At 43.7% G+C, this 23,987-nt stretch overlaps 2 protein-coding genes across 6 annotated transcripts in view; one reads left to right on the plus strand and one right to left on the minus strand.

Annotated features, from left to right (window-relative positions):
- The window catches only part of SIMC1 (SUMO interacting motifs containing 1), an 81,051-nt gene extending 72,943 nt beyond the window's left edge, over window positions 1-8,108 (plus strand). Inside the window, exon 10 of one of the 4 annotated variants that reach the window (XM_055324820.1) lies at window positions 6,738-8,108. In XM_055324820.1, coding sequence (XP_055180795.1) covers window positions 6,738-7,000 — 263 coding nt within the window. In that variant the 3' untranslated portion in view covers window positions 7,001-8,108. Of the gene's footprint in view, window positions 1-2,920; window positions 6,190-6,523 lie in introns of those variants that run through there. The other 3 variants (XM_055324823.1, XM_055324822.1, XM_055324821.1) reach the window with 3 other exon arrangements.
- Window positions 7,674-21,862, minus strand: KIAA1191 (KIAA1191 ortholog). Of its 2 annotated transcripts, XM_055324824.1 has the most exons (9): window positions 21,593-21,860; window positions 20,433-20,540; window positions 20,091-20,175; window positions 17,519-17,697; window positions 14,546-14,672; window positions 11,603-11,727; window positions 9,586-9,692; window positions 9,252-9,394; window positions 7,674-9,143 (listed from the first exon to the last, which is right to left on the minus strand). In XM_055324824.1, exons 3-9 carry the CDS (start codon window positions 20,116-20,118, stop codon window positions 8,935-8,937), a joined length of 918 nt encoding a protein of 305 aa, XP_055180799.1. In that variant the 5' UTR covers window positions 20,119-20,175; window positions 20,433-20,540; window positions 21,593-21,860; the 3' UTR covers window positions 7,674-8,934. The 2 variants fall into 2 exon arrangements, with proteins under 2 accessions (XP_055180799.1, XP_055180800.1); XM_055324825.1 differs by lacking the exon at window positions 20,091-20,175 and having other exon boundaries at window positions 21,593-21,862.
- Between the last annotated feature and the right edge of the window lie 2,125 nt (window positions 21,863-23,987).

The raw sequence follows: 23,987 nt of genomic DNA on the forward strand, positions 1-23,987 counted from the left end.
AAAGCCTTAGACTAGTGTGTATTAACCAAGAATAAATGAGGTGTGTTCCAGCGCTATTTTATCCTTACCATTCTCTCCACTTTCTTTGGAAACTGAGAGTTAAGAGGGAGAAAAAAATATTTAGAACCAATAGTTTGGAAACAATGTCCTCCAAAGACAGCTAAATGGTACCCTGAAATGGTCAGTATCCTTGTTAGTAGGCTTTTTACCATAAGGGTTTCTTAGTCACCTCTGCCCTCTGCAAGTGGTCTGAGGACATTGTGGAAGACATTTGGGGTCAGCCTGAGTTGTACCATGGGTGAGAGAAGGGAAGAGGATGGGGAGCCCAAGCTTGTCCTTTGCTTAGGGGAACGTGTTAGCATGGGGAAGAGAAGAAGACAGACTAGGTAAGTTCGCATACCCAGACATTTGTAACCCAATAACCCCGTGAGGGTGAGTATCATCCCCTTTTTATAGATGAGGAAACAAAGGCTGAGAGAAAAGTAGGTGCAGAGCCAAGATTCCAACCCAGGTCTGCTGCCAAAAGTCTGTGTGCAGCAAAAAGATGCTGGAGGGAATCATTAGGGGAGATTAGAGGGAGAGAATCTCAGGAATTTCCAACTCCTCATTAGAAACTCTCTGTATATGGTGAAATTACTTCTGTACAAACCCTTGACCTTGGGGAGAATTATATGCTGAAGCCCCATATTCTGTAAATATTTCCAAAGGAAGCAAAGCAGCCCCACAGAGGCAGAGATGCTGGGCCACCCACTGAGCTCGCCTTCTCTGGCCAGGAGAATCAATCCCACCATACCCCAGCTCCATAGCCATGCAGCTCAAGTTTGAGCCTCAGCAAAGTTGCAAATTGCTTTATGCCATGAGCTCTCCTGATACTTGTGAATTAATACCTCTTATTTTGAAACTGTGAATGCTTAAGAATTTAAACATCCAGTATTTAAAGGAAGAAAATACCTACTTTTCCTGAATTCCACTTGGCTAGACAGCTTAGGCAGGATGGCCTACAGAAGTCAGGCCTCAGTTCACGCTGAGGAGAGACACCTAGCCTTCCTACAAAGAGCCCTGTTCAGAGAGGAGAGAAAAGCAGATGCAGACAAGATGAGTTCAATTCATATATTCATCCAGGCAAGAGATATTTACAAAATGCCTTCTGTGTGCCTGGCTTATTGGGAAAACTTCAATATCAATTTTTTTTTATTTACTTATGATAGTCACAGAGAGAGAGAGAGAGAGGCAGAGACACAGGCAGAGGGAGAAGCAGGCTCCATACACCGGGAGCCCGACATGGGACTTGATCCCGGGTCTCCAGGATCACGCCCCGGGCCAAAGACAGGCGCCAAACCGCTGCACCACCAGGGATCCCCTCTTATTGGGAAAACATCAACGAATAAGACCAACATGACCCCTGCCCTCACAGAGCTTACTGTGAAGAGATTGACCCTAAACAAATAATCATGTAACATATAATTACAATTAAAATAAATGCTCAAGGAAAGGAGAAGTATACAAAAAGGCACCTACTCTATCTTTGGAGGGACCCACAAAGGTCTCTCTGAAGAAGTGGTACTTCACCTTGGATAAGAAGTATTGGTTGGGCTCCTGGGTGGCTCAGTTGGGAAAGTGTCTGCTTTTGGCTCAGGTTGTGATCGCAGGGTCCTGGGATCAAGCCCCACATCCAGCTCCCTGCTTCATGGGGAGCCTGCTTCTCCCTCTCTCTCTCTGCCCCTCACCCCCAACACCCCTCTCATGCTATCTCTCTTTCTCAAATAAATAAATAAATAAATAAATAAATAAATAAATAAATAAAAAAAATCTTAAAAAAAAAAACAGTGTTAACCATGTGAATAGGGCAGAGTTTTCCAGGATATTAAAAAATAGCATGTCCAAGGGCCCTGAGGCAAGAAGTTGCTTAGTGAGTCCAAAGAACGTAGAACAAGCTAGTAAAACTGGAATGTAGACAGCAAGGGGAGAATTGTACAAGAGGAGACTAGAATAGTAGATGGATAGGGCATGAAGGGCCTTCTGGGCCATGTTAAGGAATGTCAACTTGATTTGAAGAGTGAAGAGAAGCCATCAAAGTGATTTTGCATAAGGTTGCTCTCCCCGAGGTATGGCAAGTAGTTTTAGTTTTGCAGAGGAATAAGAAGGTCCTGGGAGGGGTCATGGTGGCTTGAATGTGGGCAGTGCAGCGGGGAAGGTAGTGGTTGAAACAGAAGCACTTTGAAGATCAGTTTGTCAGGGTTAGGGTGGCTGAGTCTGAAGTATGACTCTAGGCTTCAGCCACTGCTGACATAAATGGAGGAAAATCTGCGGAGAAGATAAAAAGCTCAGTGTAACTGTTGGGTTGGAGATTCCTATAGTGATGATGATGATGATAAAATAATAATAGTTCCCTTAGGGGGTGCCTGGGGGGCTCAGTCAGTTGAGGTGGGACTCTTGGTTTTTGGCTCAGGTCGTGATCTGAGTCGTGAGATGGAGCCTTGTGTTGGGCTCCACACTCAACGTGCAGTCTGCTTGAGGTTCTTTCTCTCCCTCTTCTTCTGCCCCTCTCTCCTCATCCCCCTGCTCTAAATAAATAAATAAATATCTTTAAAAATAATAATCATAGTTAGGGTAGCCCCAGTGGTCCAGCGGTTTAGCGCTGCCTTTAGCCCAGGGCATGATCCTGGAGACCTGGGATCGAGTCCCATGTCAGGCTCCCTGCGTAGAGCCTGCTTCTCCCTCTGCTTGTCTCTGCCTCTCTCTCTCTTTCTGTATCTCTCATGAATAAATAAAATCTTTTTTTAAATTAAAATAAAAATTAAATATAATAATAATCATAGTTATGCCTAGGAACCTGATAAATAATAATAATAAGCGAAACATCTTGACATCTTGCATGACATTGTGTCAAACTACCCTTTGCATAAATCACCTTGCGCAGTGTTCGCAGTAGCCTCTGACGTAGGACCTTTCATGCCTACTGAAGCAGAAAATCCAAGGCCTTGTCAACTGGACCAGAATGGCTGAGGTACCCTGGCCAGGAGTTCCTCCCCTTGGACAGGCTTGGATGAAAACCACCACCACTTGCCTGAATGTCCCCTATTACCTTAGGAAACTCCAGATCCTTCCTGCTCCCACCCCAAGTCTTCCCCGTTCCCTCTCTTCAGCCAGTTCTTTCCATTTCCTCAAAGTCATTTAGTATTTTTCAGAGTAGCATATGCCTTAAGAAACTCCATTTTACTGAAGGGTTTTTGTCCCCCTACACCCAGTCTCCAGCAGCAGAGTAAAGCAGAGCACACTCCAGGCTCGGCACCCTCTGGATACTTCATTTGCTCTCAAAGGCCAAACTCCACGTGGCTCTGCGGCCAGCCTATCTTCCAATCTCATCTGCTATGGCTTTCCCTTACCACTCACATTGTATCTCTAGTTCTCAAAACAAGCTTTTTCCTGCCTCAGGGCACTTACACTTGCTGTTCTCACTACCTGACCTGCATTTCCCCCTAGACCTTTGCACAATTGCCTCCTTCTCATCCTTCAGGTCCCAGCTCAGAGACCCTCCCTGACTAGAGTGGGCTGCTTCCCTCATCCCCCAATACCACTGTTTACCACAGCATCCAATTTATTTCTTTGATTGTACTCACCAAAACTGTAATTGTTTTTGCTGGCTAATTAACTGTTAGGCTTCCCCCAACTAGAGTCAGTTTATCAGGGTTGGGCCCCGGTCTCAGAGACTGGTGCACTTCCAGATGCATTGTCGGTGCTCACTGGAATTTTTGTTGATTGAATGTTGAAGGGGCCCTGATAGGACATCTCAAGGCAGTCTTGCTTCCTGTTTCCTTTTCAGACACTGTAGTGTATTTGTTATACTTTTTTTTACTTCACCGTTAAGCCCAGTGCTATAAATTTAGAGGGACTTTACCTGAAAAGATACCTGAAGGTTGAAGAAAAACATACTAAGCATATTATTTGAAAATGTAACCTACTACATATTGCTTAAAAATAAGTTAATTCTATATTTCCCATATTTCTGGATAAGATGTAGTTCAGTCCTAATAACCGTGCTAGAAGAGGTGCCATTGTCCCCATGTTATAAATGAGGAGATGAAGAAAGTGATGTGCTAGCGAATGCTGGTGCATCTGGGAGTCCGCAGGTCCTCGGATCTTTCCTCCATCCATTCGCTTTCTCCATGACTTGTGCTCCTTTGCCTGAACTCCCTGTACTTCCAGAGTCCTATTGGAGCTGATCTGTGGATTTGGATGAAGACCTTTGTAACTTCTTTTACTTTTCCCCAGTATTTTTATTTTTGGAACTACAAAAAGGTTGAACAAGCGGTGCAGTGAACACCCATTTACCTTTTATGTTGATTCACTGGCTAACATTTTGCCACATTTGGTTTATATATTGATCCACCTAAATAATTTCTTTTTGATAGTTGAGAGTAAGTTGTACCATCATAATCCTTCATGCCCAAAGATACTTCGACCTAAGGATAAGGATATTCCCATACAACCACAATTCATTATCGCACTCAACAAATTTATCTTCCATAGAATATTCTCTAATATGTCCCAGTAATATCCTTTATAGGTGGCTGGTTTTGTTTTGAGCTAGGCTCCAAATGCCACACATTGTGTTCGGTTGTTGTACGCTCTTTGGTCTTTTACACACTTCCCACCCTTTCCTTGTCTTTCATAATACAGACATTTTTGAAGATCCAGGCCAGTTGTCTTGTAACCTATCCCATAATTGGGGTTGTCTAATTATTTCTTGTGATCAGAGTCCTGTTAAATCCTATCGGCAGGAACTCTGAAGATTACACTCCTTCCCAGTACATGACAGCAAGAGGCAGTAATATCAGTTTGGTCCCCTTATTGGTGATGTTAAATGTGATCATTTGGTTAAGGTAGAGTCTATCAGATTTCCCCACTGCTGTCTTCCGTTATTAGTAAGTCCAGAGAGTGAAACTTTGAGACTGTGAATGTCCTATTCAGCCTTTCACTTAAGAGTTTTAGCACCCACTGATGATGGTTCTTACCTGAATCAGTTATTCCAAGAGTAAATTAGAAAGTGGTTACTTTCTAACTGCTTCTACAGTTATTAACTGGCCTTTTTCTGCAAAAAGGATCTTTCCCTTCTTCCTCCCCTCCTTTTTTATTTACTATGGACTGGGCACTTTTTAAAATTTAATGTGTATAATCCATTTTTGTCATTATTTTTTATGACCATGTCCAAAATGTAGCCAATAAGAGGCCTCTTCAGGCTGGCTTGTTCTTTTGACATGTTCCCCTGTGTGTATGTGTGTGTGCGCAGGTGTGCTTTCCCCCACTATTTTTAAACACTCCCTTACTTTCTTATAAAAGATGTTCCAGGTTCACCTTGTAATTTCCTTGCCATAGTCCTAGAATCAGCCTCTCCTCCCCAAAAAAATTCTGGTTTCTCTTGGTAAGGAATGAGGGAAAGCATTAAGAAATCAAGATCTGGGTGCTAAGTATGCTGATTACTACTGGGGTACCAGCTTTTAGACCCTTCTGAGGACAGAGCTAGTAAATAACATAATTTGTTTTAGAAATATACGTTCAGGAACACCTGGGTGGCTCAGAAGTTGAGCTTCTGCCTTTGGCTCAAGTTGTGATCCCAGGTTCCTAAGATCAAGTCCCACATCAGGTTCCCCACAGGGAGCCTGCTTCTCCCTCTGCCTATGTCTGCTTCTGTGTGTCTCTCATGCATAAGTAAATAAAATCTTTAAAAAAAAAAAATGAGTTCATACCAATACCTCAATTTCCACTCCCTCAGAATTCTTCCTCTCTTCCTATTCTGTAACTGAGTCACTCTTCTCCCGCTGCTGCAGAAGGCCATTGTCAAAGGGCAGGCCATTGTCTTCTGAGATGACTGGCACTGCTGTCCACGATCTGTTCCAGCTGATTTTGTGTTTTTATTTGGTGGGTTTTTTTTTTTTTTAAGTTGTCCTCAAATCAGAAACATGAAAGATTTTGTCCTAATGTAGGGCATGATCCTGACACCCAAGGCCAGCTACCAGCTGGCACCCCACTTCTATCCCAGATTGCCTTTCTCCCCAGCTCTCTGTCCAACTGTTGATTATGTGATTCTTCTGATAAGCCCATTCTCAAATGCCAGCGTGTCCATATCTGCCCCCTGCCAGCCCTCCCCACTTCTGTATTTAAAGCTTTCAAGGCCCAATAAAATATTACCTGCTGTCTGGAAAAAAAAAACATATATATATATACCCTTATTTTGAACATGAATATATTTATTTGATCTATCATACAACATATACAAAACTGTTTCTTTTTAAGCAATTACTACAGCAGCCCAACACTACAGCAAGCTAAGAAACGAATTCAATATTTCTTTGCAATTCTTTTTATACTTAGAATCAATCTCCCTGAAGATACTAAAAAATCACATGAGTGTTTTTCAAGTGGTTATATCAACTTGAAGTATAGTTGCATTGTTTAATCTAGGGTCATTATTTAAATCCACAAAGGTGAAAAACTAAGACAATGATAATCTGTACAATTTTAGTATGCAAAACTTGAGGACCAGAAAGCCAAGAACAAAGGACTTTTGAGAAATGGAGTGACCACAGATACTTAAATGGCCTTTGGCTTGTACTCCAGTAGCCACCAGTCAAGTCTTTGCCCAGACCCTGCCTACTAAAATTGGACTTCTACTTAAGTCATAAAGGAAAAAAAAAAAAGCAGTTCAGAAGAGTTCAACTGACTTTTTCCTCTTGCAGAGCACTTACGGAGTTCAGTGATTGATCGAAAAGACTTAATCATCAAAAGGATTAAGCCCAAGCCCCAGCAAGGGGATGACATCACAGCGGTGGACGTGGAGAGGCAGATTGAGGCCTTCCGCAGCCGCCTGACCCAAATACTGGGGGAGCCGCTTGCGCCCCAGCTCCAAGACAAAGTGCACTTGCTGAAGCTCCTGCTCTTCTACGCGGCTGACTTGAACCCTGATGCAGAGCCTTCACCCAAGAACTGGAGCAGCCCCTGAGGCCCTGCTAAGCACTGAACACCAAGAATACCTCTTGAATTCTATCTCCGACTACTTGCAAGTTCTAAAAGTAGCTGAAGTAGTTAAAAATCTTACAGGACCAAACCTATCTTATTTATCTGTAGGTTATAATGACTTTCTAACACTTTAGTAAATACCTTTTTTTGATATTCTATCCTAGCCTGTTCTCTAATATGGCTTAAATATACAAGGTGTATATATTTTTTAATAAATTATTTATCTATACTCTTTTGGAAACAGGTATTACTATATGCATTATATGTTTAACATTTCCATTCAACATGTGAAACAAGAAGCCCTCTGCTGAACAAATTCTGGACATCAATGTATGTCATTCAAGGTACCAACAACCTGTTTCGGAAAAGAAAGACTCATTTCTCCCTGATGGAACACAAACATCCTATAGTAGAGCTGTTCTATTGCCTATGAATTTGACTTTGTGGCCAGTCTGTTAAGATCTAACATAATGGGGGTGGGGGATAGAAACAAAGGAATGGAGTGTGTTACAAATAATTTGATGTTAAAAGGATACAATAAAAAGGCAATGGTTTTTCAAAATGCCAAGTTTACCATGCTTAGTTTCTATGACTCTAAGTAGGCAAAATGTAAGAACTCTTAAAAAGACCCCCCCCCAAAAAAAAAGCTATCCACATTTGAGAAAGCAGTTTAAGAAGTTTATTGTCAAAACAAATAAGAGATACAAGCATAACAGAAGACACAAATAAATTAATTATTCTGATCATTTTAGACTCCAGGGCTTCCCAATGAAAGGTCAGCTCGGCTCCCATGTAGACATGATATTATCCAGAACAAAAAAACAGTGGGAATTTGAGCCAGTGTTTAAGACAGTAACTGACCATATACATGGTGAGAGGAGAAATTTAAAAGTGGCTTCCTTAGTTCCTTTCCTTAGTAACTTATATATTTATAAAAGTATGCAGCTCTTTCCAGGGGACAATGATTTCATATAGAAAAATTTTAAATTCTTCCACCTCCCAGAAAAAAAGGTTTTATGCTTGGCCTGAACAAGAAAATCAAAATAGAAAACAAACAAAAAAATCAAAATAGGGTGACACTAGTTTCACATGAACCTCAAGACTATCATCTAAATGTAGGTACCACCTTTTCTGTACTTTAAAGTTTGACATCCACTTATCTATAGGAAACCAATACACTGAATTTTCTCCCTTAGGAAGTTTTCAACCAAACTGGAGTTAAATTAATCTAATTTTAAAAGTGCAAAAAAGGATATGCAAGACTAGTGTTTGTTCTGTGACACATAAAAGAGAAGCATCCCTCCAACAGCGCTAGCCAAAGAGGTGCTCTGGTAAGAAGTGGCTACAGGATGAAGTGATCTGTAAGGCCTACCAAAACACAAGGACAGCCCTGGTTCAGCACAGGAAGGGGGGGTCCCTGCCAAGTCTGGCTGTTAACTGTACCCAGATCTCAAATAGATCTGAGGTCCCCCAACTGACAAGGCTGGAGCACACAGAAGTGTACAATCAAGAGGGCCAAAGTCTCAACTAGTTTGGGAACACCTGTGCTCCATGATTTGTCCATGCACATGTTTACAGCGGTAAAGAAATCAAGAAGCCTCAGTTCTGGAACAACACATTGTTTACCTAGTAAGCAATGATCAAAGTTCTTGTCTAAGGTTAAATGATACAAAAATGGGTATGAGATCCCCCATACATCACTGCTGGGATTATTTAACTTTAAACCACACAAAATGGCTTCTTCTAACAAGGACAAGCTTTGCATTAACATTTCTCAAAAGCCAATCATATCTCTAGCTCCAGCCTCAGTTTAAGAGGTTTTAAAAACAAAAATAACTTTCCTATGTCAAAGCCAAGGTAAAAGGGAAGTTGGGTACAAGATACCCTCTATCCAGAGTCCCTGGAATACAAAGAGCTCTAGAAGCCAGTGGGTGTGAGCACATTTAAGTCACGAGGTTTGAGATTATGGGTCCGTGGTGGTGGTTTCTTCCCTTCCATCACTGGAATGTCCATCTTGGGCGGTTTGAAGGTTGCTGGATCTTCAGCCATTCGGGTGGCCTGGACACGGATCAATTCCATTGGAGAAGGCTTCTGGGCTCCTCTGTAAGTCTGGGTGGCAAAACCTCCTACAGAAGCAAACCAAAAAGCAAATTATTTCAAAATTAGTAGGCAGCCCCCAGTATACATGGTAAAATGCCATCCACATGGGTTTTTCTTGAAGGAGCTGGCTTAACCTGAATCAGACTTCTGAAGAGATCTTGGTCCAAAGAGGCTCCATTTATCCGCCAAGTTTCTGTCCTTGTCTCCACTTGCAGAATCCATGGTGCTAGGATTTGGGCCAGGTAAGGCTGTGGAAGAACCAGAAGCAAACCAGCCTCTGGAAGAGAAAGAACAAAGCGTACCCTTATATCCCCTTCCTACACCTCTAGAAGCATCTCACGCCAAGAGACTAGGAACTGTCAACTTCCCCTGCTCCCTGAAACCACAGGCTTAAATTCCAATTTTGTATGCAGCCCTCACTTTCCTAGAAGCACACTGCAGCTCAAGAGGCTCACAGGAAGGGCTCACCTGGACTTCTGCTTAGGGGAGGAGTGGGGGCTGCTGCTTGGGGTAGACTGGGCTGAAGCTGGCTGCTTCTCTTCTCTTGTTATCTCTCCACTCTGTAGCTTTAGTTTCTGTTCAGATGGGTTAAGAAGAGAAACTTTTCAAAAATGAGAGCTAATATCAAACAGCTAGTTAGGGTGTAAAAACTTGGTTCCCACTTTAACTTCAGGCAAAAGGATAACCATTAGCAGGTAGAATAATTTTGGATTACAGAACAGATATTCCTTTGATTTTGCCATATTAGACAAAATTCTATCTTTAAGAAAATCTGTTCCTTCTACCACATATCTCAAACAGCTCTGTACTAAATATCACATTAGTTTTTACTTTCGGAGACGTCTGTTCCACACTTGCCCAGCCAGCCAATAAGTGGAAGAACCAGAACTCAAGCTGTTGGCCTTCCTGGCCTTTCAGGTAGGGCCTCCAAATCTCAAGCTGCTTCTCCTGCCAGATACAAGCCTAGCCCTTCCTGGTGTCTCAAGGCTAAGACTCAGGCATTGCTATTCCTCTCCAGCTAAATGCTTTCTCTGTTGAGCCTGTCCCCTTTCCGCCCTTTTCCTCCCATAGCCAGTCACTCTGGGTTCCCTGGACACTGTAAATACACCTCTAACATACAGACTAGCTGTCTAGGAGAGGAGAGACAAATCTCCTTCTCAGTTCTTCTAGATCAAGGCCCTTCCACTGTCTGTGTGCTCCATGTCTAGTAAGCCCAAGCTACATTTCAAACAAATGTGCATGTTCTCAAATACTCAACATATCAATTTATGTAAGCTGGGATTTCAGCCATCCTCATGTTCTACTTATGTGGCTGAGATGCAGAAAATGGCCCAAAGCCAACTCTACCATTATACAGAGTGAACTGCTCACTTGCAGAATTCAACTCACACCCATCCTGGAAGTTATCAAAGACAGTGCCTCTCCCCGGAAGTATACGTCTTGTCTGAGAGCTTAAACTGGCCACCAGCCCCAACCCAATCCCCTACAGCAGTGCTTTTTTAAACTTAGGATGCAAAGAATCATCTGGGATGCTCATTGTAAAAGTAAACAGTCCACAATGGCTTATATCCTTGCCCACAGGCCACCAGATCTGTATTATGATACATCCTTCTATATACTATATACCACCCGGGCTGCCCTCCAAGGATTAACATAAAGATTAAGTAAACCAAGTGTCTCGTAGGTCATAGGGCACTATTAAGTACCAACTGCCATTCCTACAGAAAATCCCTTGAAACTATGTCATTCATACAACTGTCGAGTCATCATTAACCTTATCAAAAATTGGGGATCCCTGGGTGGCTCAGTGGTTAAGCGCCTGCCTTCGGCCCAGGGCATGATCCTGGAGTCCCAGGATTGAGTCCCCCATCAGGCTCCAGCATCAGCATGGAGCCTGCTTCTCCCTCTGCCTATGTCTCGCCTCTCTCTGAGTCTCTCATGAATAAATAAATAAAATCTTTTAAAAAGCTTTATCAAAAATTATTCTTCACTCATCCCAATTTTGGAAATGGAAAGGCAGAAACATGTCAATTCTACATTTGATTTTAATATTGTTAAAATTAAACATAGAACATGATATTCCTTCCCCACTAAAGTATTACTTCTGTTAAGACTACCCGATTCTCCTCTCTCCCTCAAAGATGGTCACTCTGGTACACAAAGTACCCACTTCATTGTTTGTAATGTGCTCACAAACATCACATGTGTAAGCTCAGGGTCTCAGCCGCTCCTCCTAACCATAAGGACATAAGGCAGATACCCCCAACTTTGTAGATGGATACACAGAAACCACCAGGCTAAGAGCTCTGGAGCTTTCCAGAAAGTGCCACCATGGTGGGACTAAACCAGTTCTGAACTGCTCACCTAAATCTTTCCATTGCTCTCCACAATCCTCACCTAAATGAGCCAGTAACTTCTAAGCCACAGCATGTCTTAAGTTATGAAAGAGGAGGGCTTTTTTAAAGTTCCTAAGAAACAAGCTTACGTGGAGCGCTTCTGCCACTCGAAGGTACTTGGTCTCCTCGGTGGTAAGGCCCTTGTGTGGTGTGTAGCCAGCATCTCTCAGCCCTGCCTGCTGCTCAAAACGCTGAATGCTCTCCTGGGTCTGTTCTGGGAACAGAGGAGATGATAGTCATGCCTATTCCCCTCTCCTACCACAAACAGGGAGTTCAACACAGACATTCATGGTTCTCTACAGAAGCAAAAGACCACACTGACTATCTGAGGAAGAGGGGTCCCCCAGACAAGCATCACAGCAATAATGCTGAACCTTGTACAAAAGTTCTCTAACTAGGAAGCTTCCCTCACACCAAGCTCAGAACAGGTTACTCCTAAAGCAACAAATATCTTCCAGGGAAACACTCCTTCCCTTCCTTTTGTTTGTACCCTGACATTTTCTTTGTATTTAGAAATACAACATGGAGGGGATCCCTGGGTGGCTCAGGAGTTTAGCGCCTGTCTTTGGCCCAGGGCGGGATCCTAGAGCCCCAGGATCAAGTCCCACATCGGGCTCCCGGCATGGAGCCTGTCTCTCCCTCTGCCTGTCTCTGCCTCTCTACCTATGTCTATCATAAATAAATAAAACATAAAAAAAAAATAATAAAAAATTTAAATTTAAATTTAAAAAAAAGAAATACAACATGGAGAAGGCAGCTAACATTCAGAAACAGTGCAAGTTCTCCACGTGTAAAGCTTCCTCAGCCCGACTCACCACACTCATTCTCCACAGAGACTTCTGCCAGAGAGAAACGGGTCACATCTAGGCTGGATGGCACCGAGGTACCAATTAGATCCAAACCACAAAGCACATGCAGTGAACTAGACAAGGTCTACCAATCCCACGTTTCTCGTGTATAAGATCTGCCATCACCACACCTAGCAGACAGACAGGCCTAACTCAAGGTTAGGCAGTATGACCGGACAGCAGTAAGTCAGTTATGCTGTGGACTGACTGACAGCTATATGTTTGCTTAATCTGCACCCACACTACATAATGCACCCCTTCGTGCAGGAATGCGGCAGCTGTGGACCAAAAGCCTGGACACCAGATGTCCGTCATGACTTAGTCATCCCCTTCTGAGGAACTATTTCATTGTCATTAGAAACAGAAGCAAAAAAAAAAAAAGAGAGAGAGAGAGAAAGAAACAAAAAGAAACAGAAGCAAAGAAAAAAACATGTAGGGACGCGTCTGGGTGGCTCAGCAGTTGAGCATCTGCCTTTGGCTCAGGGCATGATCCTGGGATGCAGGATCGAGTCCCCACATCAGGCTCCCTGCATGGAGCCTGCTTCTCCCTCTGCCTGGGTCTCTGCCTCTCTCTTTCTTGGTGTGTTTCTCATGAATAAATAAATAAATCTCAAAAAAAAAAAAAAAAAACACGTAAAGATGTTTTCCAGTATTACTAGATAGCCACCTGAAAATTTAAAAAGCAGGAAAGAATTTAATGAATTATAGTACACGAATACCTGGATTTTAAATGCAGTGATTGGTTCTTTAAGACTAGAGCAACATCCAAGTTCATGGTAGAATTAGTTGAGAAAAACAGAATGGCATGTCTACTACACCTGTGATTATATAAAGATATACATCAAAGTGGAAGTGACCAGACAAGTACCTGAGTGACAGTAGCACACTGGGCTATTACAGCATTCTGTACTGCTGATGAACAATATTTTCAATGAAGAAGTTAATACTGTGCTATGACTGTGAACAATGACTAAGCTCTCTAACACTGCCACAATACATTCCCAAGCTGGCAAAATACATTCCCAAGCTAGCAGCTGCTGATTCAAACAATGCCTTTATGTATGAATAAAAAGTCCAAGTAAGAGTTTGGACTTGTGGTTTTTAGGTGAATTCTCCAGAAATTGCCCAAGACAAGCTGATGCCCTCCTGGAGCCAATAAACAAGAGCTCCCGACTTCAAAACTGAGCCAACCAGGGAAAACCTCTATGTGCTCTGCAGAGCTACCACTGACAAGCAGAGCTGTGCCTCTAATAGATGTTAACTTCCCACAGCATCTAGAAGGGCCCTCCAGAACCAACAAGTTTAGTTAACTTGTTACAAGGTTTTAAAAGTTAAAAAAATAAAAAAAGCAAGCTCTCATTTCTGGTCTCATTAAAGCCACATACCACACACTCTTAAGGCTAAAAATGGGGCAGCCTGGGTGGCTCAGCAGTTTAGCACCACCTTCAGCCCAGGGCGCGATCCTGGAGACCCGGGATCAAGTCCCACGTCAGGCTCCCTGCATGGAGCCTGTTTCTCTCTCTGCTTGTGTCTCTGCCTCTCTCTCTCTTTCTCTCTCTCTCTCTCTCTCTCTCTGTGTGTGTGTGTGTGTGTGTGTCTCTCATGAATAAATAAGTAAATAAAATCTTAAAAAAAAAAAAAGGCTAAAAATGCTTGAGGCACCAAACTTGCCTCAAGTCCAGGAGAAGAAACAACTTTGAGCATTACAATTAAAAAAAAGTAGTAGTAGTGCAGGGCAGGTGGGAGATGCCTTGGTGTATGTGTCACCTTCTCCAGGAGAGCCTGAGACAGTCACAGCAGCAGCTCCCAGCCACCAAGTACTGGGGCCACCTAAACCTCCCCTCAGCCTGCCAGCCAGATTTCTCATTTCATGGAGACGGAAACTGTCTTGAGAGTTAAGTCACCTGTTCAATGCCACACTGATGATGTGGGAAAATAAGATTGTATCAACAAAGCAACAGGAGTATACCTAAATCAACTGAGATACTTAATATTTGGCAAATCTTCCAAGTAAGTGGATCTTCAACACCAGTGCATCATCAACCAAGCTGACAAGTGCCAGCACAGTCAGGACATGGCCTGCTAAGGCACAGGAGTTTGCAGAATCCCCCACAGCTAGCTTACAGGAAGCCCAAACTTTTCCCATCCTTACTTCATTCTATTCTGAGGAGGAAAAGTGCTTACTTGTGATCAGAGAATTCATGATGACATGGGTAGCTTTAGCCTTCACCACAGGGGCCTTGTCCACACTGTCAGTGGCCGATGACATGGTCATGGCAGGGGAGGAGACACTGGTCTCTCCTTCCTCCGCCTGTTCAAGAGAGGTAAGGAGGCGCTTGAGCAGGGCAGAGGAGTCACATGCCAAAATTTACTCTTTGGGGGAAGAAGTTGCTAAAATATCTTTCATTTGATACGTAACGATCCGAAGGAGGGGGCTGGTTGTCTCTGCCCAGTGACATAGCTATTATCCATAGTGACAACATACAAAGACGTTATATGCACAATATGAATTTGTACAAGTGGGAAAGCAAGAATTTGAAGCTGTGAGGTCTACTACCTGCCCAGCCTCTGTCTGTCCACTATCCTATGCTACTGTGTCCTTAAGAAAGTAGAAGAAACTCTTATTACTAAACCCGACCAGGTATCAGGCACTATGCTGGCTTTTGCTTAATCACTGCATTTGCTAAGTAGTTCTCAAACTTTGCTGAGCATCAGAATCCCATGGGAGGACTTGTTAAACAGATTGTTGGGCCCAACCCAGAGCTGATGAAGGGTAGGGGTGGAGTGTGCTCAAGAATTCATGTTTCTAATAAATTCCCAGATGATGCTAATGCTGCTAGTACCCAAGACCATACTTTGATGCCTGCTGCTCTGAAAGTTCAAGTAATAGTCTTTCAAGACAAACCAAAAAAAAAAAAAAAAAAATCTAAGTAGCTCCTCATCTTTCACATGAGAGAGCTGAGACATAGCACCTTCTGTAATCTAAACACCAGAAACTATGCTTCGGTGGAGCGGGGAGAAGAAAACTATGTTTATTCTGTTCTCTGCTTCTCCAAAGAAACTGAGGAGAAAGATGGTCCAACAGAAGGAGAGCAGAAGAAAGTACTGAAAGGCTGCATCCTTGTTACAAAATAAGATCTGCATCTTTTAGCTATAACCCGACTCAAGAGGGGCCTCTGCTTCCTTACTTGGAGCGCAGTTGACGGTCTGGACCCAGACAGTCGGGACACATGAAAGAATGCGTGTAAGGAGTCAAGCCAAGCCTTCCTATGAGACAGCAGTTGTTCCAAGCTGTCAACCATTCCAGCTGGGGCTTGCCAGAAAATGAAGCCCACCCCTTGCCCAGTGTTACGAGTAAGCAGCAGCCTTTAGGATGAAAAGGGTGTGCCCCTTCAAAGCACTACCAGAAGCCATGCTGGGGGCACCTGGTGGCTGAGTCATTTAAGCATCCGACTCTTAGTTCAGGCTCAGGTCATATGATTCAAGGGCGTGTGATCAAAGCCCAAGTTGGGCCATCAGCAAGGAGTCTGTTTGAAAGACGCTCTTCCTCTGCCCCTCCCCTCATTTGTGCACACTCCCAAAGGCTCTATTTATTTAAAGAAATAAAATCTTAAGAAAAAAAAAAAGAAGGAGCCATGCTTGTTTTCTGCCCTTGTCCCTGGAGTCAGCTGCTCCGGCCTCGCAGTTAGGCTGCTGAGCCCTTTTCCCCTAGCACTGCCTGTACTTTCTACACTAAATATTTTCTCTTTAACAAATGAGTAGATTTGAAACAGATTTCCATAGATAACTGACCCAAGGAATTCCCCCCAGAGCTGTAGGGGATGCTTTCATAGAAAGAAGCTCCCTATTTTGAGAGCTTTGTGGGGAAGGCCAAGGGGGTTCACTAGAAAGGAAGGATTAAATATAGCTCTACCAAGTGAAAGTTAATCAAGGAGCCAGGAGTCACACTACTGACACCCAATGTGTCAAGCCTTTTAATCCTCTTTTGTTATCCCCACTTAACACCTCCATGATCTAAAGTATTTTCATCTCTCAGGTGCGAGATACTGTAACTGAGGCGTGAAGCTGTGTCCTCAAAGTCATTGCTAGTACACAGACCCTTAAGGGATTCACATCTAAGTCAGCTTAAGCAGCTGCTTACTGTGCACTTTCTGCCACGCCCTGAGCTGTCACCGGTTCAAAGTTCAGTGCAACTAGCTGCAGGTTAAATGGCCTTACCAGAACTTGGCAGGCCTAGCTGATTTGGGCAACAAACAGTGCCAACTTTCTTGCATTCTTGGTGACTGGAGTCAGAAGTGAGAGAGACACACGCCCTGCAGTCAGGACACATGTCTGCTACAAGCATGTGAGAACCAAACTGCACAAAAGGGCTGGAGAGCAGATCAAGGTGCAGTGAGGAACGGGTGTGTGGGGGGGGGGGCGCTTAGGAAGGAGGCATCTTTTATGGAGGATGGCAATGGAAGGGAAGAGCCATCTGAGGCAGGAGGAACAGCATGAGGAAAAGCACAGCATGTGTTCACAAAAGAGCCAATTTTTCCCTTAATCATTCAATGAACATTTTTTTGGAACCTACTTTATGCCAGGTCCTCTGCTAGATACTGCAGATGAGGGTACAAAATTAGACATGGCCCCTGACCTCAAAAAGCTAATGGGAGGTGATAAAATAATGTAGGGATTATGACAGGGGTCCGTGGTACAGGGCAGAGCTCAAAGGGAGAGGTATTGGGACGGGAGGAAAATCCTCACAGAAGAGATGTCTGAACTAAGACTTAAAGGATACCATTTATCAGGCAGTGGGAATGGAAACAGGGGAGGGAGAACAGGATGGGGACTGTAAACATCCCAGGCAATGAGCAGTGTGACACAAAGACTTGGAGGCATAAGATACCCACTGAAGAAATCTTAAATAATTTGCATGGTTGGATCACGGGACGGGGGGATGACACAGAAGAGTCTCAGGTAGGAAAAGACATGGCCATTCTAGTTTGAATTCACAAGAATAAAAAGGCCCACCAACTCCAGCTGAGGCACTAAAAACATACAGGGATTGGTAATTGCCCAATTCTATGGGTGTCAGGAGCCATGGAAGGCTTCTGGAGCAGAGGAAGAAAAACGAAGAGGTTGGGCTTGCCAGAAGCAGTCAGTAGAATCAGATACCTTGGCAAGGTGCTGATACTTGCGTTCTGGAATCACTGGCTTCCAGGGGATGCTGCCCATGTCCGATGGAGGAGGAGTCATGGGTGTAGGGTCCTCAAGGGCATCATCATAGCTGAAGGCCCGGCGGTACATCCCAATAGGCAGGGACATCTTGCCTAGAGGCCCACTAGGCTCAAGAGCTAAGAAGAGAGATACCTGTCAGGATGGGTTTGGCAATTGAACATGCTAGTATCTCTAAATTCAATTCTAGGCAGGAAAGCTCTGAAACACTCTTCTTCTGTGACAGAGCAATAGGTTGTTCTGGATAGCTAATCCATTCAAGGAAAGGTAACAGGACTAAAGTCCTTTCTTTATTGTCTGACACTTTGAATTCTCCACTTTACCCATTCAGAAGCCCTAATCCACTTTTATGGAGTAGAAAAAACAAAGTTCAACTTAAATTTACCTGAGCAAGGTCATACAACTTCAAAGTACAGTTTGGAATCAAAATCCTAACCTCTGATTTCAAAGCTTACATTCTTTATGCCACAGAAGCCACCGCACAGCAATGCCAAGGCTCTCAATTCATGCAGGACTGAAGATAGGAAGTTCTTGCTCCCAGTTTATAGATAAGGAAAACTAAGGCCTAGTGGTAAAGTGATTTGCCAAAGCTCATACACAAAGTAGCCAGCTGGGGCTCAACTGCAGATCTTCTGACATCCCTTCCTGCTCTACCAAAGAAAACAAGAGTGGTGTTACAAGAAATATTAAATAAAACAATTTGCTATCCAGTGTCACCTCTAGTTTCAAGTACTCTGTATGACTTAGACAGCAGAGCCAATTTCCATCACAGAAACTGTGAGGGACAATCACTCTCATAAGACACTGCCAGCTGATGCTGCCATTTCTGTTCACTGGAACTGACTGGCAGGATGTCCCACAGTGACGCAGGCACCCTATTTCAAGGGCACTCTCAGTTCTGCCAGACCAGAAGCAAAGTTCATTTTGTTTGTCTGCCTAATCCTTTCACAGCAGAACCAATGTCCAGATCCTGCCTTCAACATGACATTTTCCTTCTTAAAATTATACCATCACTCTCTAAGACATAAACTTCAATGGCATTAAGTCCCAATCAGGCAAAAACACTTCATTTAAACAGCAAAGGAGAACAAGCACTTGTCATTTTTATTACTATTAATAATAATTACTAACAAATCCATATAAATAAAGAATTAGTGGTTGCCAGGGACTGGGATGGAACAGATGAGGAGTCATTGCTAATGGGTACAAGTTTTTCTTTTCAGGGTGATGCAATATTCTGGAATTAGATGGTGGTGATGGTCGTACAACCATGTGAATATATTAAACACCACGACACTGTTCACTTTAAATAGGAATTTTATGGTATGTGTATTCTCCCAATTAAAACAAACACATAAGCAAATAATGATTACCAAATACCCTTCCTTGCTGGGCAACTACATCCCTCATCTTACCTAATCCTCATTAAGCAGATATTCTTCCCATTTTCCAGCTCAAGAAACTTAGGTATAGGTCTTAAGTGACACCCAGTTAGCAAGGTGGAGACTGCAGAACAGATCTAAGCCAGTGCTCACACTCTCCATGCAACACTCCGTGCTCCCCATGCTACAAAGCCTTACCCTTATGAGTGCAACCCTATGGCCCAGATGGTTACAGGGAGTTTATGGTAATCACAACAACAATCAAAGACAAACTAAAACGCACACTGATGATGTAAGAGACATCCAGAGATGGATCCACATCAGGAGACATGGGGGAAACTCCTCTATTAATCCACTTAATTTGGGAGCAATTACAAAACATCTTAAAGACTCCTCCCAGCAGCCATCCCAACAGCCTTCCTAAAAATAATAATAAAGTCAGCTAAAATTTAGTAGGAAATATACTCCTACAGATAGAGACCAAAAAATTGAGCAGCAAATATATATTCATCACTAATTTTTAACTCACATTTTCACATGTTATGTTTAATCTTCACAGCGACCTTGAGAGAGGCACTCTTTACTGAGAATCAAAATTTGAGTGATTCAGATTTGATTAAAACTCACTGGCCCTTCCCACTAAAGAGATAAATGATTTTAGTAACCCAGAAAGTATTGCCCTACACAGGCCCAGGACTCATTAAACATTGCTGTGAGCATTCTCCTAACTGCCCAGGTTTAATATGCCTTTAAATCAGGCTGGTGTCGTTTTTGCCCAGACCTCCATTCTGCCCACTCCCTATCATCTCCAAAAAGGGGAATAAGTATCATTGTTTTGATGCATATTACAAGAACTACACAACTTATTCTGAATTCTTATTTGGTATCTACAGGAAAGTGACAAATTTGGCACACCCTTAGGTATGAAATGACTGTTCTCTTTCAAGTTAGGGTCTGGGTTCATATGCTGGCTGGGTGGCTAATAATATTTAAATTTAAATGATATCAAGTTTAAATATTTGCCTGGTGACAGAAAGTATTAGTATATGGTTGAGGAAAAAAAAGTGGTTTCTATCTAGCTTAAAACATTAAGGGCAGAACAAGACTTTATCAAAAAGAATTAAGTTTACCAGGCACTTCTGGTTGTCTCGAAGCCATTGAAAGACTGGGATCCAGATGTTTTCTATATAGAATTCGGAGCTGAGTCCCTGCCACCTAATAAAAACAACAAAGGGCATGTTCTTACAGTGAACACCAAAGAATAGCTCTAAAGCGGTTCTTCTGACAGGCACACAGAGTTTTATAGCTTGTTTACAAGGTTAGAGCGCACATAAAAGAGCCAATAGGTGACAAACACGACAAAGGAGATTAAAAAAAATTTTTTTTAAGGATAAAGTCAAAAGTCTCATCCATGGATGATCTTAACACATGTGATATGACAGACACTATACGTAGTGAAAAGGTCACCTTACCAGAGTGAAATGATGATTATACTGACAGACAGGTATTAATGAGGAACATTGTCCAGCGGCTGCAAATTAGCAAAGCTGCTTGAGGAGAGTCCGTCCATTTCAGAGGTTCTAAGAATAACAAACAACCAGCATTGGTACAGCCTTCAGAGTCTGCCAAACACCTTCCCCTACGTTCATGTATTCCTCACAACAACCTTGCGAGAGTGATTACACACATCATTTTAAGTAAATTAGGACTTACTTAACCAACAGCAAGGGGCTATTTACCATAATAGGTACACTCATTCTCTGTTGCTAACACTAATATTCATAAGGGTTTTATACAACGCTTATCTTGTGTTTTAACCCTTGCAGCAAGTCTGCAAAGTAGGCATTATTTATCCCCTACAATTTTAAAAGAACGAAACTAAAAATCAGGAGATGTGTATATGTGATTTGCCTAAGGTCACAGATAAGTGGCCCATCTGCAAGGCAGGTAGTTTCACCTCCATTTTCAGGGGAATTAAAACAAAGCCCTGAAAAAGCCCAGTTACTCTGAACTTGCTACACTGCCCCTCTACCTAAGTTCAGAGGACGAGTTTGTTCTTCATTAAAGACCATCAAAGAAACCAAAGTTCAGCCATTCTCCGGGCCCAGGAAGCATTCCGACCCACGTTCATCCCCTTCCACTTCCCTTAACCGTTCCACTCCCCCGCAAAGCTCACGCAACTCCTTCACGGGATACAGAACAAAGCCACCAGGATCTGAAAGGCCAGGTCTGACCCAACCCCCCTCCCAACCCGTGGGACTAAGGAAAAGGAGATTAAGGCCGGGGCCTGGGACAAGCCAAAGGTTCTCCGAGGGCAGGCAAGGCGGAGGCGTGGGGGTGAGAGCGAGGAGTGCGGGTCCCGGGCTAGGCCGGTCTGAGGAAGCCGAGGCGGGTGCGGGGGACGCAGCGGGGCCATCAGAGAGAAGTCCCACTGGGAGACCCTCACAGAAGACGGGGCAGGAGAGGAAAGGGGCGGTCAGACCGAGCTCTGCGCCTGTGTAGGGGTGAAGGGAGAGGGACCGAGAGGCCCTGAGTCAGCGCCTCGGTGGAGGTGGAGGAGCCGGAGGCGCGCCCCTTCGGATGCAAGGAGGACGCGTCCCCAAACAGGGCCAGGCCCGGGCCCTCTAGTTACCTGTTCTTCCGCTGCCGCGGGGCTGCCTACAGCCGAAGCTGCGGCACTAAAGAGGCTCTGAGGACCCACGTCTCACGAGACGCTGTGGCGCAGTCGGAACCCAAGCCATGGTGTGAGCGGCGCTGTGCCCGTGGCGACGCCAAAGGCCTCGAGCACTGACCGGGGAACTCTGGCTGCCGAGCCGGCCGGCGGCCCTTCCGTAAAGCCTTCCGAGGCCTCGTCACATCACGCGAGATTTGGCCCGAGAGGCGTTTAGGACTTGCTGGGACCTGTAGTCCGTGGTGGGAAAGGCCCCACGACTTCCCCGGCAGCGTGAGTCGGAGGAACCACCGTTCTGTCCGCAGAACCAGCCATCTCACTGAGGAAAAGCCACCCTTTACCACAGCCCTGTGCCTTGGTCTGTGGAGGAGTCCGATGGAGATAGCATTGAGAAGTGACGTCCGCAAAGCCATTTGGCGGAGGGGAAGTTGGGACCCAGAGAGATGGGAAATCACTTGACTAACAGGTGAAGGGAACCGGCACCCTCCTCCAGAAACAGCTACGTCAGGCAGGGTTCATACGAACAACCGAGGAGCCCCTACGCTCTGCACGGTAAGGTGGTCCTAATATTTCCATTTTACACCAAGGAACGTGACACTTGGAGAGGTGCCAGGTCAAATGTCATACCCTGAAGGAAAACTTTTTTTTTTCTTTTCCTTTTTTTTTTTTTTATAAATATGATGAAGCAACAAAGTTGAGGAAATAAAAGAAGATGAAAAAAAAAATCTACTCCCATTTCTACCCAAAGTCCAAAGCTTGCCATCAAGGCTCATCTCCAGGGCTCTGAGGACTGAAGTGGATCTTTGAGGGCAGGGCAAGGGTCTGCATTTGCCCTTTGCCAGGCCTACTGGCCTGAGAGGCTTCGCTCCTACAACTTTAAACTTTGAGTGCTGTTACCGTGGTGCTTGAGTGAGCCACCAATTCAAGCCTCTTGTGGATTCTATAGTTAGCTTATGAATGAATAGCACAATTACATTGCAGTGTGATTTTTGTGTGTGTTAAAAGTGTTACTTTGGCAGCATCTGGGTGCCTCAGTCCATTAAGCAGCCGAGTCTGAATTTGGGATCAAGTCATGATCTCGGGGTTGTGTGATGGAGCCTCCTATCTGCTCCACAGTGAGGGCAGAGTCTGCTTGTCCCTCTCCCTCTGTTCCACCCCCATCACTTGCTCGCTTGCTCACTTGCTCTCAAATAAATAAATAAAATCTTTTTTAAAAAAATGAATGTGTTAATTTGGAACTTTTAAAACATTGCTATATAATTTTTTACATTCTGCAGAAGCAAAGCTGACACCTTACCCTCCTCCATCAAGAGGATAGACTTCATGGCACAGTTCAGTAAAGGGGGGAGAAACAGGACTTAGTGCTATTACATAAATAATAAGCATCAGCTTGTTTTTATCACCAAATAAAACTAAAGTATTTCCTAAGTAAAACAACTTTATCCCTGACTTTAACAATACAAATTTCTGAACCTATGCATTATGTTGATCATCATCATGTAAGAAAATGGCTGTTTCCCACAAAAAAAAAAAAAAAACAGATTAAACTTTTAACCTTCACAATCTTATAGGGTTTTCCCCCTTTAAATGTGTGTTGTATTTTTTATTGAGGAGCAGATTATTTTAAAGCCTGGTGTCCCTTAGAAGCCTTCTTTGCAAGTACACTTTTTGAAAGGGTTTGGTTGCACAGGTGAGGATTCAGTCAAAACTGAATCCACAAAGCCCAAGAAGGGTATGTTTTGAGCTGTTTGAGCTCAGGCCATCTTTTGCAGCTCTTGGGATGGATTTCTTACAGCAATAAAGGTTCCCCTTTATCCCCTTTTGTGCTTTCTTCTGACACTGGTTTTGGTTCATAGGCAAGCCTGCTTCCATTTCTATGCACAGCCACTTTTTTCCCCAGGGGAGGCAGCATCATTGGGAAGTTGGTCCTTGAGGTCTGACTGTATGGTTAAGTGACTGGGGGCAGACAACAGTCAAGGGTCCCTGTATGTAACTGACCAGGGAATCCCGTTGCCTTCTTACATATGTTTACAACATACACTTAGTATGAAACTAATTTTCTAAATCCTCTTGCCTCTGAATTGCCTTTTTGTACTTCCTTGAACATCTCATATTTTAACAAATTTGGAGCCTCAAAAATTAGAATTGACCAGGATCTCTCGTACATCCACCCTGGATGCCCCAAAGCATCCTACTTTCCTACTTCATGAGGGTGGAGGCAGGCATCAGGACAGAGTTCTGCCTACCTGCCTTCCTCTGGACATCTGCGCTCTCTGGCCAGTCCAAACCCGCTCCTTAGACTTGCCAACATTCTCAGCGACCCATCAGCAGACAAGAACTTGTTTACTGAGAAGGG

The sequence above is a fragment of the Nyctereutes procyonoides genome, unplaced genomic scaffold (assembly GCF_905146905.1).
Source record: "Nyctereutes procyonoides isolate TBG_1078 unplaced genomic scaffold, NYPRO_anot_genome, whole genome shotgun sequence".
Taxonomy (NCBI): domain Eukaryota; kingdom Metazoa; phylum Chordata; class Mammalia; order Carnivora; family Canidae; genus Nyctereutes; species Nyctereutes procyonoides.

Excerpts from the sequence above, each read along its gene's own strand:
- KIAA1191 (XM_055324824.1), bottom strand. The coding sequence starts at position 20,118 with ATGGCTTCGAGACAACCAGAAGTGCCTG. Across the intron at positions 17,698-20,090 it reads GAGACAACCAGAAGTGCCTG|CTCTTGAGCCTAGTGGGCCT; the intron begins GTAAACTTAATT and ends CTCTCTTCTTAG. Across the intron at positions 9,395-9,585 it reads TCCCCTAAGCAGAAGTCCAG|AGGCTGGTTTGCTTCTGGTT; the intron begins GTGAGCCCTTCC and ends TTTCTCTTCCAG.